The sequence below is a fragment of the Trachemys scripta genome, chromosome 3, assembly GCF_013100865.1.
Source record: "Trachemys scripta elegans isolate TJP31775 chromosome 3, CAS_Tse_1.0, whole genome shotgun sequence".
In the NCBI taxonomy this organism is placed as follows: domain Eukaryota; kingdom Metazoa; phylum Chordata; order Testudines; family Emydidae; genus Trachemys; species Trachemys scripta.
The window spans coordinates 111,887,625-111,902,129 of NC_048300.1; the positions used below are offsets into that span (position 1 = coordinate 111,887,625).

The 14,505-nt window shown below is 39.6% G+C and overlaps 1 protein-coding gene across 2 annotated transcripts in view; it reads right to left on the minus strand.

Moving 5' to 3' along the window:
- NKAIN2 (sodium/potassium transporting ATPase interacting 2) overlaps positions 1 to 14,505 on the minus strand; it is a 750,023-nt gene that overhangs the window by 410,209 nt on the left and 325,309 nt on the right. For both annotated transcript variants that reach the window (XM_034765752.1, XM_034765750.1), the window contains exon 2: positions 5,947 to 6,084. In XM_034765752.1, coding sequence (XP_034621643.1) covers positions 5,947 to 6,084 — 138 coding nt within the window. The remainder of the gene's footprint in view (positions 1 to 5,946; positions 6,085 to 14,505) is intronic.

Sequence of the window (14,505 nt, forward strand, 5' to 3'; positions counted from 1 at the left end):
CCTATTTAACAATATCCTGATAGATGCATGTTATAGATGAGTTTCTGCACATTTTTATGCATCACCATGAACATTTTTAAGAGTACATTGGGTACTAAGTTGCCACGTGTAGCTCAACATATTATTGAAATATTTCCTGAAATCTTGGCAGATTCCTGGATAAATTCACTATATGGCATTGAGTTGGTCTACCTGCAAGGCTTGAGGCAATTGGCAATTCTTTGCTTTAAAGGAGGCATGGATTAGCTCAGCTATACTCTCTGGGGCCTAATGGTCCGGCAGACTGATGATGCTGCAAGAAGCTCAGACATAAGGTAATTGCCTCTCTCTCGCTCTTTTAATATATATCAGCAATTACATGTTAAGTAATGTACCAATGATAATCTGTCCTTTTCTCCAAGACTTAATGCGGCCAAGTATTAAACTATATAAGATTCGTCCTCCTTTAACTGACTGCAAATTTGTGTTGTGGTAAATTGAGATCTTTGCTCTTTCTCTCCAGCATTTTATGTTCTTTAGTACTTTCAGAGTCTATATGAGTCTTCATTAATGTTTACTATTATTATTTTTTCTTATTGTTATCCCTAATAGAGGGACATAATAGAATACATTAAACTATGGCAACATTACATTGTTTCTTATCCTCTTTGTATGTTTGTATCACATACAATCTATATCTATTATTAATTTTAAAATTTGCTAAAATGTAATTTTAAAAATCTGCTTAGTCATATTATAGTTCCCTACTACTGCAGGCTTAAAAAACCGAAATCCCTCTTCTGGTTAAAAAGGTCTTCTTGTCTTGTGTCTCTTATAATAATTATTAATGGAGATCTCCCATCTCCTAGAACTGGAAGGGACCTTGAAAGGTCATCAAGTCCAGCCCCCTGCCTTCACTAGCAGGGCCAAGTACTGATTTTGCCCCAGATCCCCAAGTGGCCCCCTCAAGGATTGAACTCGCAACCCTGGGTTTAGCAGGCCAATGCTCAAACCACTGAGCTATCCCTCCCCCCCGGTTATCTGATTATATCAGATCTTTTCTTGACTCCCAAGATCAAGAATCTTATTCAAACTTTTAATCCAGAGATTCTCAAACTGTGGTCCTGGTGGTCCGCGGAAAGTTCCTTATAAGGTGCGCCCCTGGGCGGCTGCACACAAGAGAATGAAGGGCCATCCACCTAATGAGTGGAGCCGCACAGGCGTGGCTCACCTCATTAGGTGCCTGGGCCCTGGAGAAGATTCACATGCAAAGTGAGGTGGTGGCCTTGGGAGGAATAGGGGCTAGGTGGGGTGAGAAGAGGGGGTGGGGGGAATTTGGAATGTTCAGGGCTGCGGCGGGCAGAGAAAGAGGTGACTTTCCCCAGCTCCAGGGCTGCAGCTTCCAAGGAGAGACCCCCTCCCTCCTTCCCAGCCTCAGCTCTGTGACTGCTGTGGCGGAGGAGAGACCCCGCCCCTCCTTCCCAGACTCAGCTCTGTGGCTGCTGTGGTGGGGGAGAGAGGGAGAGACCCCGCTCCTTCCCAGCCCCAGCTCGGTGGCTGCCGAAGCAGAGGAGACCCCCCACCTTCCCAGCCCCAGCTCGAGGGCTGCTGTGGCAGGGGAAAGAGGGCACATCCATCGCATTAGAAAGGTAAGACTACCAATATTAAAATATGAGTTGTGTGCTTTTATTTGAAGAACAAAAAAACATTAATTATTATTAAGTTTTTTTATATCGTGCTTTTATCCAAAGCGCTTTACAATAGTTAGCTAACGGTACAAACAATATTTGGAAAGATCATTAAGTGGTCCACCGAGACCTTCAGCAATTTTCAAGTGGTCCACGGAAAAAAAAGTTTGAGAACCACCACTTTAATCCATTTCCCTGCCCTCCCCCTGTAAATCCTCCCCCTCCCTTGTCTGAAAGGCTGCCAGTTATCACCTCCAAAATGCTGCCAAAATTCTCCTTTATCTTGGTCTTTTCTATCAGGCACACATCCAGGATTTACATACCTTGGAACAAGCTCTAGTCTAGAAGAATCGGGTTCAACAACACCAACAGGACAAAAGCTCCAAAGTGGCAGCTGACATCTGCCACCCGAGATGACGCGAGACTGACACCCAGTGGCCTCTCTCCTTAAATTCCCCTCTACGCATTTCCCATCCCCAAACTCTCCTTCATTGCTTCACATCACTCCATTTTAACCTTCCTTGCACCTTCTTCCCATGGCAAAAAGAGCAACACAGAGTTCAATTTTACCACCCCATCATCCCTACGGACTGGGAGCCTTCCTAAATGTTTTCACCTTCTTTGTCAGGAGACAGGAATAGAACCTAGTGCAAATATTTACATCCCCCGCCCCTCATATTCAGAACTCCTGGAAGGGGAGGAAAAAGGATGAATACCGATGCTGAACTTTTCTGCAGAGCAGGAGCCACACAGCATCAATGTGTTCAGCAGCTTTCTCCTACTTCTTACATTTCAAACCAGCTGTAGAGCAGGAAATGTGACTGCACACATCAGTGCATTCTGAATCTGCTCTGCAGGAAGTATCCTAAGTGGAGTGGAAGAGATTGAGCCTCGGTGTGTGGCTCACACCAGGATGAGGAAGAGATTGATCGGCTCTTTCCCAGGCCCCTTGGTTAGGTGAAGCCCCAGATATCTATACTGCCTGTCCCCACTGACGGCTCTGCTAAAAACACATTCACATCTCCATCATGTCACTTCTGAACGCTGACAGACCTCTAATATCTGCTCTCTAAACTTCAACCATACTATTCTTTCCTGCAATATTACCGTAACCACCTTCTCTGTCTGCCTCTACCATCTCCCATTTCAATTAAAATATCTCCCAAGATCTCTGACAGTATATTCACCTGTTCCCCAGTATGCCAGTTTTGGCCTCCTATCCCCCTCTCTCTCTGCTTCTTGTGATTCTCCAGAGTTCAGGGTCACTCATTCACTTGTTGTGTCACATCTGCGAGGAACTCATTTCCACATCCCTCTGAGACACTAACTTGTTTCTTTAAATCTCACCTTAAAGTCCTTCTGTTCTCTTTAACTTGTGATTCACTGTCTCTAGAAAATGTGTAATACTCTTTATGAAGAATGTTATATAAAATTAAAATGTATTAGTGTTGTAGAAGCAAGAAATATTACAGATACTGATATGACTGAGGAGTAGGGATGATGCAGGTTACATTCACAGAAGATGGCTGTCCTAACCCTTGCATATTCACTTGGCAGTCTGAGTTTTACAGACCCCTATCCACACCCCTGGAAATAAGCAAACTTCATTGATACAGTCACCAGGCCCAGAAGACTGTTGTCTTACTCCTTACTGTGCTCTCCTGGAACTGAGCACCCACCTTCTGATTTTTCACATGGAAATTCCCTCCATCTCCTAGCTTCAATGGAATACATGGTATGGACCCATGAAAACCATGATGGGCAGGAATCAGTCTACTCCCATCCTCAGACACACTCACTCCAAACAGAGCAGCAGCTGAAGTGAAACGCACATTATACCACTACATTCAGCTGACAAGCTGACCAGAGGGTAATAGATGCCTCATGAGTTTGTGGTCTCCTAGCAACTTTCTGATAGCTGGGGCAACTTCTAATTCCTAGTGTGATTCCTTGTAACAGCACTAAGGGGAAAGTGGTCTCTATGCAGCTGTTGCAGTGACAGAGGGAGTGTTTCCCTTTGTTAGATGCCCTTCGGGACGATCAGGCTACTTGCTGCCCACCCCTGTCCAACTGCAGGGGTGCAGCAGCATCAGGCACCTGCTGTATGTGTGGGAACACATACTTCAGTTCTAGACAATGGATGCCAGGTCACAAGGCCCTTTAAGACAAAGAGTAAAGTCGGGGGCAGCTCTAAGAGAGGGTGTATGAGACAATGAACAGGAAAAAGTGGCAGGAATGGCATCAGCCCAGGAGTTTAACGTCTATTTATGACTAGAATTTGAATTCATTCTGATTTCGGGTATAGTCATGGTTCTAGCCGAAAACTCTGCCTTTCCCTATTGAAGTGGCCCTTTTAAGAATAAGCCCCTATGTTCTGGCATTTTCAGAAAAAAAAAAAATAAAAGTGCTTAAATTTCTTAGAGTGGTTTTGAGCCCAAAGGTAATATTTTTTTTAAAAGCAAAATTTTGATAAAATCCCATTTCCCTTTTAATGTTTCCAGGTGTGAAAGTGGGTGTTTTCTTTTCTTCAGAGCTGACTGAAAATGTAAATCATAAGAATCTAAAAAATAAGTGTTACGTTCTTTCTATTTGCCTTATGGTTTCTTAGCCTTTGAGGTGCACTCGGGTCCTGTTTTCAAGCTTTTTTTCCCCTACAACCATAAGGACTAGAAACTGACTCTTTTGCAGAAAAAGAAAGCTGTGATTCTCACATAATCACAGGATTGCAGAAGGTGAGACTTGATGAAAAATTCCAAATATGAAACCTGTGATAAAATCATGAGAGTTGGCAACACTGTTAATTATGTGCATGCGCATATTATTTACACACACACTTTCCATATATATAAGATGTTTGCAGTGTTGTTGAAGCCGTATAGATCTCAGGCTAGACATACAAGGTGTGGGAGATAACATATTTTATTGGACCAACTTCTCTTGGTGAAAGAGACAAGCTTTCAAGCTCTTCTTCAGACCCAAGCTTCTCTCTCTCTCACCAACAGAAGTTGGTCCAATAAAAAAGGGATTACCTCTCCCACCTTGTTCCTCTAATATCCTGGGACCGACATGGCTACAACACTACTGCATATATACAGAAAGCACATTTTCACTCCTACACATACTAATATTCATTAATTAACATTAATACCATAGGACTAATCTATGGCTCAGGGACTACAAGGACATAAGGAGAACATCATGACCCCTTATCTCATGGGCCAGTTACCCACATCTTGTGTAACAGTGTAAGAGGGGATGCCAGCTCTTCAGAGGCAGGTACAGACTCAACACAACTTACTCCTTTCCCTCCCTGGAGCAGCAAGGGGAATTACAATCTCACTCTTGGGCTGATCCAGGAGCGTCTCAACAATACACTAACTCCAAAACAGGCTTATGGCAAAGTCACAGTTCATCCCATAGTGACCAGTACAAATCAGACAAACAAGCATATGCCTGAAGGCTGAATTACTGTTGATGATGAAACAGCAGCTCCGGGATTTCCTGATTTGCGTTTGTGTCGGTGAAAAATCTACACTGTACTGTTGAATTAGTATTTTTTTTATTATGGATTTATTTTTAGATAAAGTCACTCTGAGCAATGTTTTTGAGATTTAAACTTTTTAGATCTTTCTTTTTTAAAAACAAAATGCTAAAAATGTAAATCTAAAATCTAGTTAAAATTGTAATGTGTTTGAGAGTACAACAAAGCCCAATTTGTTTGTGTGTATGCAGATAGGTTATAGGGAGGATGGATGAAGGGAAAAAAAAATCAGGTCAACTCCTGAGATTCACATACTGTCTTTTTATAATCTTGTCTTGTCACTTCCTTACCTTCCTCTCCTCACACACCCACAATACTGTCTTGTTTGTAAGAAGCAGGCATATTTTTGGCTCTCTAAACAACATGGGTTAGTAAGAAACAGTCAATACAAATTACAGTAATTCAATGATCAACAGGTAAAATCCAGGGTGTATAATAGTTTGTGCTTCTATATCATCTCTTCTTTGGGGATTCCAAAGTACTTTACAAATGTTAACTTATTAAGTCTTATGCTATATTCATATTTTTCATATATTTTGTGAGATTATATGCTGTTCCATGGTGTTATTTAATTATGGTAGGTGAACCATAACAATGTTACAGTTGTACAATAAATACATATGCAGGTTAAACAAGGGTGAGATGTATATTTAATTCCTAAGCAAAAGGGTAAAGTTTGCACATCCATCTCTCCCATTTTTATGATGCTCAGAAAATAAAAACATAAATGATACTCACTCCTGTTATGTAGCGAGGTCTATACTGGATGGTTCCAAATAAGCCAAGTATGACTATAATAATGTGCACAAAATTTGACAGGATTGGTGCCCACTGATAACCAAGGAAGTCAAATATCTGCCTCTCCAGCACACAAACCTAGGATTTAAAAGCATCAGAATGCATAGATTAGAACAGGTCAGAAAAAAAATAGATATGAAAACATGTTCCCTCCCCCAAACAAGAAAATTGTCCTGAGTTTGAATCTAGTACACTCAGCAGTATAATGAAATGAGTTTGTGATGTTTCACCCTTTGATTTTAGTGAAAGCAGCATTTCTCACTGACAGTCTACTGAGTTATATGCAGTTAGCTAAAATATTCATATGGGTGATTCTGCTGCGATACCAGACCCTGTTCACAGTGATGTTGTGTTTGAGGCAGAAACAGCACAAATCATTTTGTCATATACACTAGTAAATGCTAGTAAAGTACTTCTTCAGTGGTGTTGAAAGTCCGTGGTGGATTTAATACCTGAGCTCAGTGAAATATTTTCAGCTGAAACTTTTTCAATTAAAAAAATGCATATTGGATCAACTGATTTCCACAGCTGTGCTGATTTTGGCAAATTGTTTTAGTCAAAACATAAATAAATGATTCTTTTTCCCCTTGAAATGTGGAAGTGGTTCATGCAGACACTATCACAATGAAACATTTAGATTTTTCAAGATAGGTTCACAAGGGATAGGCACCATTCACAAGAACTCAGGAGTTTGTGTTTGCCAGCCCTCTGTTCTCTCAATCCACCACACCACACCCCTAATATCCAGTTGTCTGGTGGTTCAGGCATTCACCCTTGATGTGGGAATCCCAGGTCTGAATCCCTGCTTTGGAGTGGGAACAGAAACCCAGGTCTCCCCCTTCCCAGGTCACTGACCTAACCACCAGATTACTAGATACTCTAGGGTGGGACTCAATCTCTCCTGCTGAAGCTGTTCCCATTTGGTATAAATAATTAAATATTCATTGGAGCATGGATCAGAACCTGGGAATGTCCCTCTCATGTGAGTGCTCTAACCACCAGGCTATAGAGTCTCTCTCTTTCTGAAACACTTGAATAGTCATTGGGCCAAAGTGGAACAGCTTCAACAGGAGACACTGAGGGAAACCCACCCCAGAATAACCTATAGCCCAAGGGTTAGCCTAAAGAAGGGATTTGAACCACATCCCAGGTGAACACCCTAACCACTTGGCTATGGGATAAAGGAGGACACCACTGCCTCTGTTTTATGAATCTAGCTCTTCATTCCCTTTGCTTTTATTAATAGAAGGTTAAAAATGCCCCAAATCTAAACAAAATAATCATTTGACTCAAAAAAAGTTATTTTTTTCTATTTGTCCTCCCACCAAACTTCCAGCAAACTGAACTATCAGTTATTTGCACAGCTCTAGTTATAATATCTCTCCTCAACATCTTTTCTCCCATCAATAAGCCTCATCCTGCAATCTCCTTCCATCCCTCTTTCTCCTTCACAGCAGAACCGATTCATTCTGTATTCCCCCTAATCTACCCCTTCTGTCACTGTAGTTCTCCCTACTCCCAAATACTTACTGCCTTCTATTTGACTGGGCTATAGAAACACACACCCTGGCTTACCTTTTCCCTCCCTCCGTACCCCCTCCCCGCCCCCACTTCTGCCCTCCTTTTTTATGTGATCATGTCATGGACGACTGTATCCTAATGTATATGCAGAAAGGCGTTGAACTAAGGTAAGCACTCAACCTTTATTCTGGCATTTCCTAACTTTTGAGTGCTTGACTTTGCAAACCTGACATTCTTTTAAAGTAGTTTGATGTTTTGGGTTTTTTATTTTTATATTACACACAGATACAAACTTTAAAAACTTTACCTATACGCAAATCAAATATAAAACACATCATAGGCAGGGAATAGCCCCAACAAACCTTAATAATGTCACCACTGCTGTCAGTTACACAGCAAATACGAATAGCTACACAATCCTCAAGATAGCTTCTTTTTTAGAAATATTTACATCATGTTAATCTCCAGACAAGTTAGGGCAGTTGGTGACCCTTGCCAAACAAGAACACTTGAAGTAGCTAGACCAGAGTAAGAAAATCAAAGCTTCAGTTTGGTTTGAATAGGAACACCTTTCAGAATTCAGCAGAATGTGTTAACTTGTGTAGTTACATTTAATTAACATGCAGCCTGTACACTGATGCACGTTCAAAACTACATATCCAAAAAACACTGATAAGATTAAATGCATCCTCCAGAGAAAAAAATTCCCTGACCAAACCTATTTTTCTAGACAAGAATTCTAGTGAGAATTCTGAGAATTCCTTACTGAACTGGGATTTTTTCATTTAAATCTGCTGCTCCTATATGAAGTTGCAATTCCTCCCCTACCCCAAAATCTGTTGGTGAATAGTTACTCAGTTTATAAGACACAATGGATCAATTGAATTAGGTGTTTTTGTCAGGAACACTTTTATTTAATTTAAAAGTTAATATCTGTGTCTGAAATTAAATGCTAGCTGAATAATTAATTTTAGTTCACTGAAATTTTTTAGGTGATACAATTTATTGGAGGTATTTCCCTGTCCACAAAGGCATTCAAGACCCAAAATACAGCCAGACCTTGCTAAAAAGTTACCAAATACATACATCACTATTAAAAGGATGGCATTTGCCAATCACTGCCACATAGTGATAACAGATACCACATTTTCCCCCAATTTATATCAGGAAAGTGCAACTATATGTTGTCTATTGACAAATGCTGACCTCTTAGCCTGGAATTTTTAAAGGAATCTAAGGGAGTTTGGCATCCCAATCCCACTGAGTTTTATGTTCCTTTTAAAATCCCAGATTTAATGATGACCACTGTAATTCCTCCTCTCTGGAGACAGGTTAGCACTATACAGTATATCAGATTGATAGCCCATCCTGATTTTTGCTTAGAATTTTGCTTAAGAGAGTCATGGACCAAGCTAGACAATCACTGTTCTTAAGTTACCCAGGATTCTGCAAGCCTGGTTCATAATATTATACACCACAGCAACACTACATGTCAGAAGAATTCCCAAAGAAGCAAGGCGTAACGTGCTAATTGTAATTGCAATGATGTGACTAAAAGACCAAGCTGTCTTGCAAGTTTCACAAAATCCCAGTCCCCCTAAACCTCCAAATGTATCATTATAAAATTACTTTAACTATTAATTTATATAAATGAGATCCATCTGTGACACTGTGCAGGTCTTTGTGAAATCCAGTAACAGTATCAACAAAATACCTGCCTAAAGCATTATTATTAACTGTCTAACAATGGGAAAATGTTCATTCATAACAGAGAGCTCTTATTTTCATCAGCTGAAAAAACAGTAAAATGAGAATGGCAAAGCAGTTGTAAAAAGAAAATAAACTGTGCAGACTTCTAGTTGAATAACTATGGGGGGTCAGTCAGTTACAAAATATAGAGTGGATGAGGCAAATCATTCAAACAGTAGGAAATCACACAGATAAGTGTACCAATTATGGAAGAAAATAGCAGTACTGTAGTTAATTATAAAAAAGTAGGGAACTTAATATTCCCACTGTAACTGTAAGGCTAAAAAGAAATTGCATCAACATATATCAAAGGGGTTTTTTGTGACAGATCTAATAGTTCTGTCAAAAATTGCTTACAAGGCTATATAAACTGAGTAAGAGTATATTCTATAGTAAATCTTCACTTAATATATTTTCATTCATTTCTCTTTCCATTATTAATCCTGTCATTTTTCTAAGGTTATTATATGGACTGTTTTCTTTAAACTGGAAGCCTATGGATGACAAGGTTCAGAGACGGATAGACTCGTGCCATTATAGTTGTGTGTGTCAGGATGCCATGAAGAAATTTTTGTTGTTGAATTCAGTTATGAAGATGGAGTCCTGAAATCACACATCATTAAAAATTAAATCAAACAATTTGAGCAGAGCTCAAAAGTCCCTCAGCCAGCCCAGCAATTAGAAATTTGTTTCATTGTCTGGTAGTGCTATCATCTACCTAGGTTTTTATACATGTAGCCATCTGAGACCCTGCAGTCAGTTTTTCATAAATGCCCCAGCCATCTACTTAAATGGATCTAAGCTTAGTATTTCAGATTCATCCAGGTAAGGACTGGAGTAATGCACCTTTTGGGCCACTAACAGCTGACACAGATGAGACTGAGAGGAGTCTTTAGAGTACTCTAAGCATCACCAGGGGGATGGAATGTCACAGATGATCATGATGGTTCCTTCTGGCCTTGAAGTCCATGAGTCTATGAGATCAGCCCTAGGGACCAGGGGAGGTCAAAAAAGAGCACTTTTATGACCCCAACTCAGCTACACAGAGTGATACTTGCCTTCAGCTGATGGTCTTATCCAAAGTCACCGGAAAGGGGACTTTACATAATTTACTATAATGGTTCTACTGCCTGAGTACCAAACAGCAGACCGTGTTAGTCATCCTTAGAAAGTAAGGCCAAAGCATTCCAATGTGAGTACCTAAACTTGGGACCCTTAATTAACATTTAGAGATCTAAATAAAAGTTTAGTATTTTGGAGAGCTGCTGAGCACGACATGGGTGTGTGACTAGTGACAGTGCTCACCACCTCTGAAAATTAGCCCTCCTTTATTTAGGTGCCTAAAGATGGATTTTAGTTGTCCAAGTTGTGGCTGATGTGCTAAATAAATAAAATAAATAAATAAAAATCTGACTGCTTTCATCTACTGTTAGCTTTAAAAATTTTTTGCTTTTGACAAACAATTAAGGTTACCTGATGGGATGAAACTTTACACACACTCTTTTTTAGACACCCCAGATGAGTGTGCAGAACAGAACTTTACACAAAAATAAATTAAAATGCAAAGTTTATTGCTTTGTTGAAAAGACACTGATTGTTGTAAACTTAGAGCAAACATTTTCAAAGTTAGGTGCCTAAAGTTAGACACACCTTCGTAACAGGAGCTGCAAGAGCATTGTGTTACCAGGCATCAATTTTGAGACTGTTGGCCTTAATTTCTTCCCTTTGTGGTTTGCACAGTAAAAGCATATGTTTTAAACAATTCTGGATTGTAAATGCAGATATAGGGCCTGATTTTCCAGTGTAACTCCATTGACTTCAGTGCAGTTACCCCAGTGAAAGAACTAAAGTAACAGAGAGAATCAAGTCCATACATATATATATAGTTGAAATAGTATGGGAAAAAAGAAGAGCTGCTGAAAGGAAGAGACTAGATTAAAAATAATAATAATTACCAGTATAAAAGCAACAGAAGTTATGAACACAGCTGGGCTTTTTTCTCCCCTACTCTGTTCAGTCAAATTTTTAAATGAATTTCACTTTGCATTGACATTCAAGGGAGTAATTGTTAATAGCACAAACATTCATCTGAAGCTAATTTAAAGGGATATAGACTAGAATTTGCAGAACCCAAAATTTTAGTTGGTCTGAGTTTTTGAGACAAAATGATTGTATACTCACCCAGTCAGAAAACAGAAACAATACCCATAAAAATGAACCCACATCAAGTGAAAAAGGCTTGAGATCAATCCACAGAATTAATGTGTGTGTTCAGAGTGTTAGCTGCCAACTCTTCTGAACAAATATAATTAAAAAATACCTTTTAAACACTAGTTTTGCCCTGCAAAAGAGAGACTGCAAAGGGAGAATGAACTGGATTCTTTTAAGGTTCACTTATATAATGAATGGAATTGTTAGCTAAATTGCAACTGTCATCATTATTCCTGGGGACATAAAATTAAGACTCTAGCTCAGGGGTCGGCAATGTTCAGCACGCGGCTCGCCAGGGTAAGCACCTTCTTTGCATTTTGTCAAATCTGCTGCGAAAGTGTTCTTAAAACAAACATGTGTTGGGTCATCATCCATATGAAATATATGCAGAATGCAGGTAAAACAGAGCATGAGACATACAGTTCTCCCCCCAAGGAGTCCAGTCACAAATTTAATTGACTTTTTTTTTTTTTAACATCATCCGCATGGAATCATGTCCTCTGGAATGGTGGCCGAAGCATGAAGAGGCATACGAATGTTTAGCATATCTGGCACATAAATACCTTGCAAAGTGGGCTACAAAAGTGCCATGCGAACGCCTGTTCTCACTTTCAGGTGACATTGTAAATTAGAAGCAGGCAGCAGTATCTCCCGTCAATGTAAACAAACTTGTTTGTCTTAGCAATTGGCAGAATAAGAAGTAGGACTGAGTAGACTTGTGGGCTCTAAAGTTTTGTTTTTGAGTGTAGTTATGTAACAAAAAAAATCTGCATTTGTACATTACACTTTCATGATAATGAGATTGCACTACAGTACTTGTATGAGGTGAACTGAAAAATACTATTTATTTTATTTATCATTTTTACAATGCAAATATTTGTAATAAAAATAATAATATAAAGTGAGCACTGTGCACTTTATATTCTTTGGTGTAATTGAAATCAATGTTAAAAATATAGAAAAACATCCAAAATATTTAAGAAATTTCAATTGGTATTCTATTGTTATAAGTGTGATTAATCACCATTAATTTTTTTAATCACGATTAATTTTTTGTGTTACATCTCGTGAGTTAACTGCGATTCATTGACAGCCCTAGTAATTAGATACACTTGATATTATCAAACCTAGTGCAAATATCAATATGTCCTCTACTTAGATAGACGGAGGGTGTCTCATTGATTTAATTTTTGTACAAAAATTGTTTGCCCACCTTCACTGGGTGACTTTAAATGAAAGAAATCTCAACTGACACACATTTGATTTTATTAACAATGATGTGTGACAAGGGGAAAAATTCTTGAACATAGTAATTTTGCTGTTTTAGAGTCCCAATTCAGCAAAACACTTCAATGCATGCTTAAAATTGTAACTTAATGCACAGGTCCCACTGGGTTAAAATGGAATGGATTTAAGCACATGCTATAGAGGTATTTAGATTAGAAAAAGGATTTTGAAGCAATATTCTCTGTGGGATGGTTTATTTGAAGGGTTAAAGTAGCTATGTTTTTCTGGCTGACATACAGGAAAACAGACTCAGAGAAGTATCACAAACACTCCATTTTGGATCTCTGCAAGAAAATTTGAAGAGTCAACTCTATGGAAATCATGTTCTACCCAAGTTAACTATTGCATTGCTACAACTTGTAAGCTACAGGCTTATTATACACAATATTAACTTAGAAGTTCTATTCTAAAGAGAACTAGTCACTATACAGTATTTGATTTCCTGTTCATAAACAGATGCAATAGCAAGCTATGCATGATTTCAGTAAGACATGCTTGTATTCTATAAGTTCTAAAAGATATAGATGAAATCAGCAAAGATACTATAAGTGGCTCAGACTCAAACTGATAAGTCATCTCAAGATAGGAAATTTATTTTATTCCTTAAAAATGAAACCATGTTATGAGACAAAAATATCCTGCTTTTTTGCCCAGAGCAGGATTCAATCACTCAACCATGATAAAGGAGGGTTTATTTTAGGGGGCTGAGGAATTATTTAAAGGCAGACAAATGGAAAAAAAGTATCTTGTTAAAACATATTAGACAAAAAGGACAGAATACATCAAAAATACCTACAATATTTGCTTAGATGCACACATTAATATTTTTCACCACACATTTCAACACAACAAAACATTGACTGCAGAATAGAGTCTTTCCGTCTGTGCTAATGATTTCCATTTTTAAGGACCATGGGGCCAGATTTATAAAGGTATTTGGGCACTTTAAGAGGGAGATAAATACTTAGTGGGATTTTCAAAAGCACCTGAGTTAGGCACCTAACTCCCATCAACTTCCATGTACAGTAACTCCTCACTTAAAATCATCCTGGTTAACATTGTTTCTTTGTTACATTGCTGATCGATTAGAGAACATGCTCGTTTAAAGTTGCGCAATGCTCCCTTATAACGTTTTTTGGCAGCCACCTGCTTTGTCCACTGCTTGCAGAAAGAGCAGCCCGTTGGAACTAGCAGGTGGGGCTTGGAACCAGGGTGGACCGGCCGCCTCCCATCAACTCCCTGCTCCCCTAAGTCCCCTGTGCGGCAGCCACCCAGCAGGCTATCAATTGCCAGCAGTTCAGCTGTTTCTCCCCCCACTGCCATGTGCTACTCCTGCCCTCTGCCTTGGAGCTGCTCCTGGGAGCCTCCTGATTCCTGTGCAGAGGGACGGGAGGCTAATGTCAGGGTGTCCTCCTCCCCCCTGCTCCTGCCCCCTGCTTACCCCATCTCCATAGAGCAGTGGGGGGACACAACAGGGCTCAGGATGGAGGGAGCTGCTATCAGCAGCTGCTGTCTCAACTTAAACAGGTAATGTACTTAGAGTGAGGTCAGCATACTTAAAGGGGCAATGCACATCTCTCTCTCACACATAGGGTGTGTGTCTCTGTCTCTCTCTGTCTGCCATGCTGTCTCCCCTCCCTCCATTTGTGCTTCCTTGTAAAGTGTGAGGCTACATTAATAACAATGTGTTAACCCTTGAGGGCTCAGTTGCGTGCTAGTTCATCATTTAGC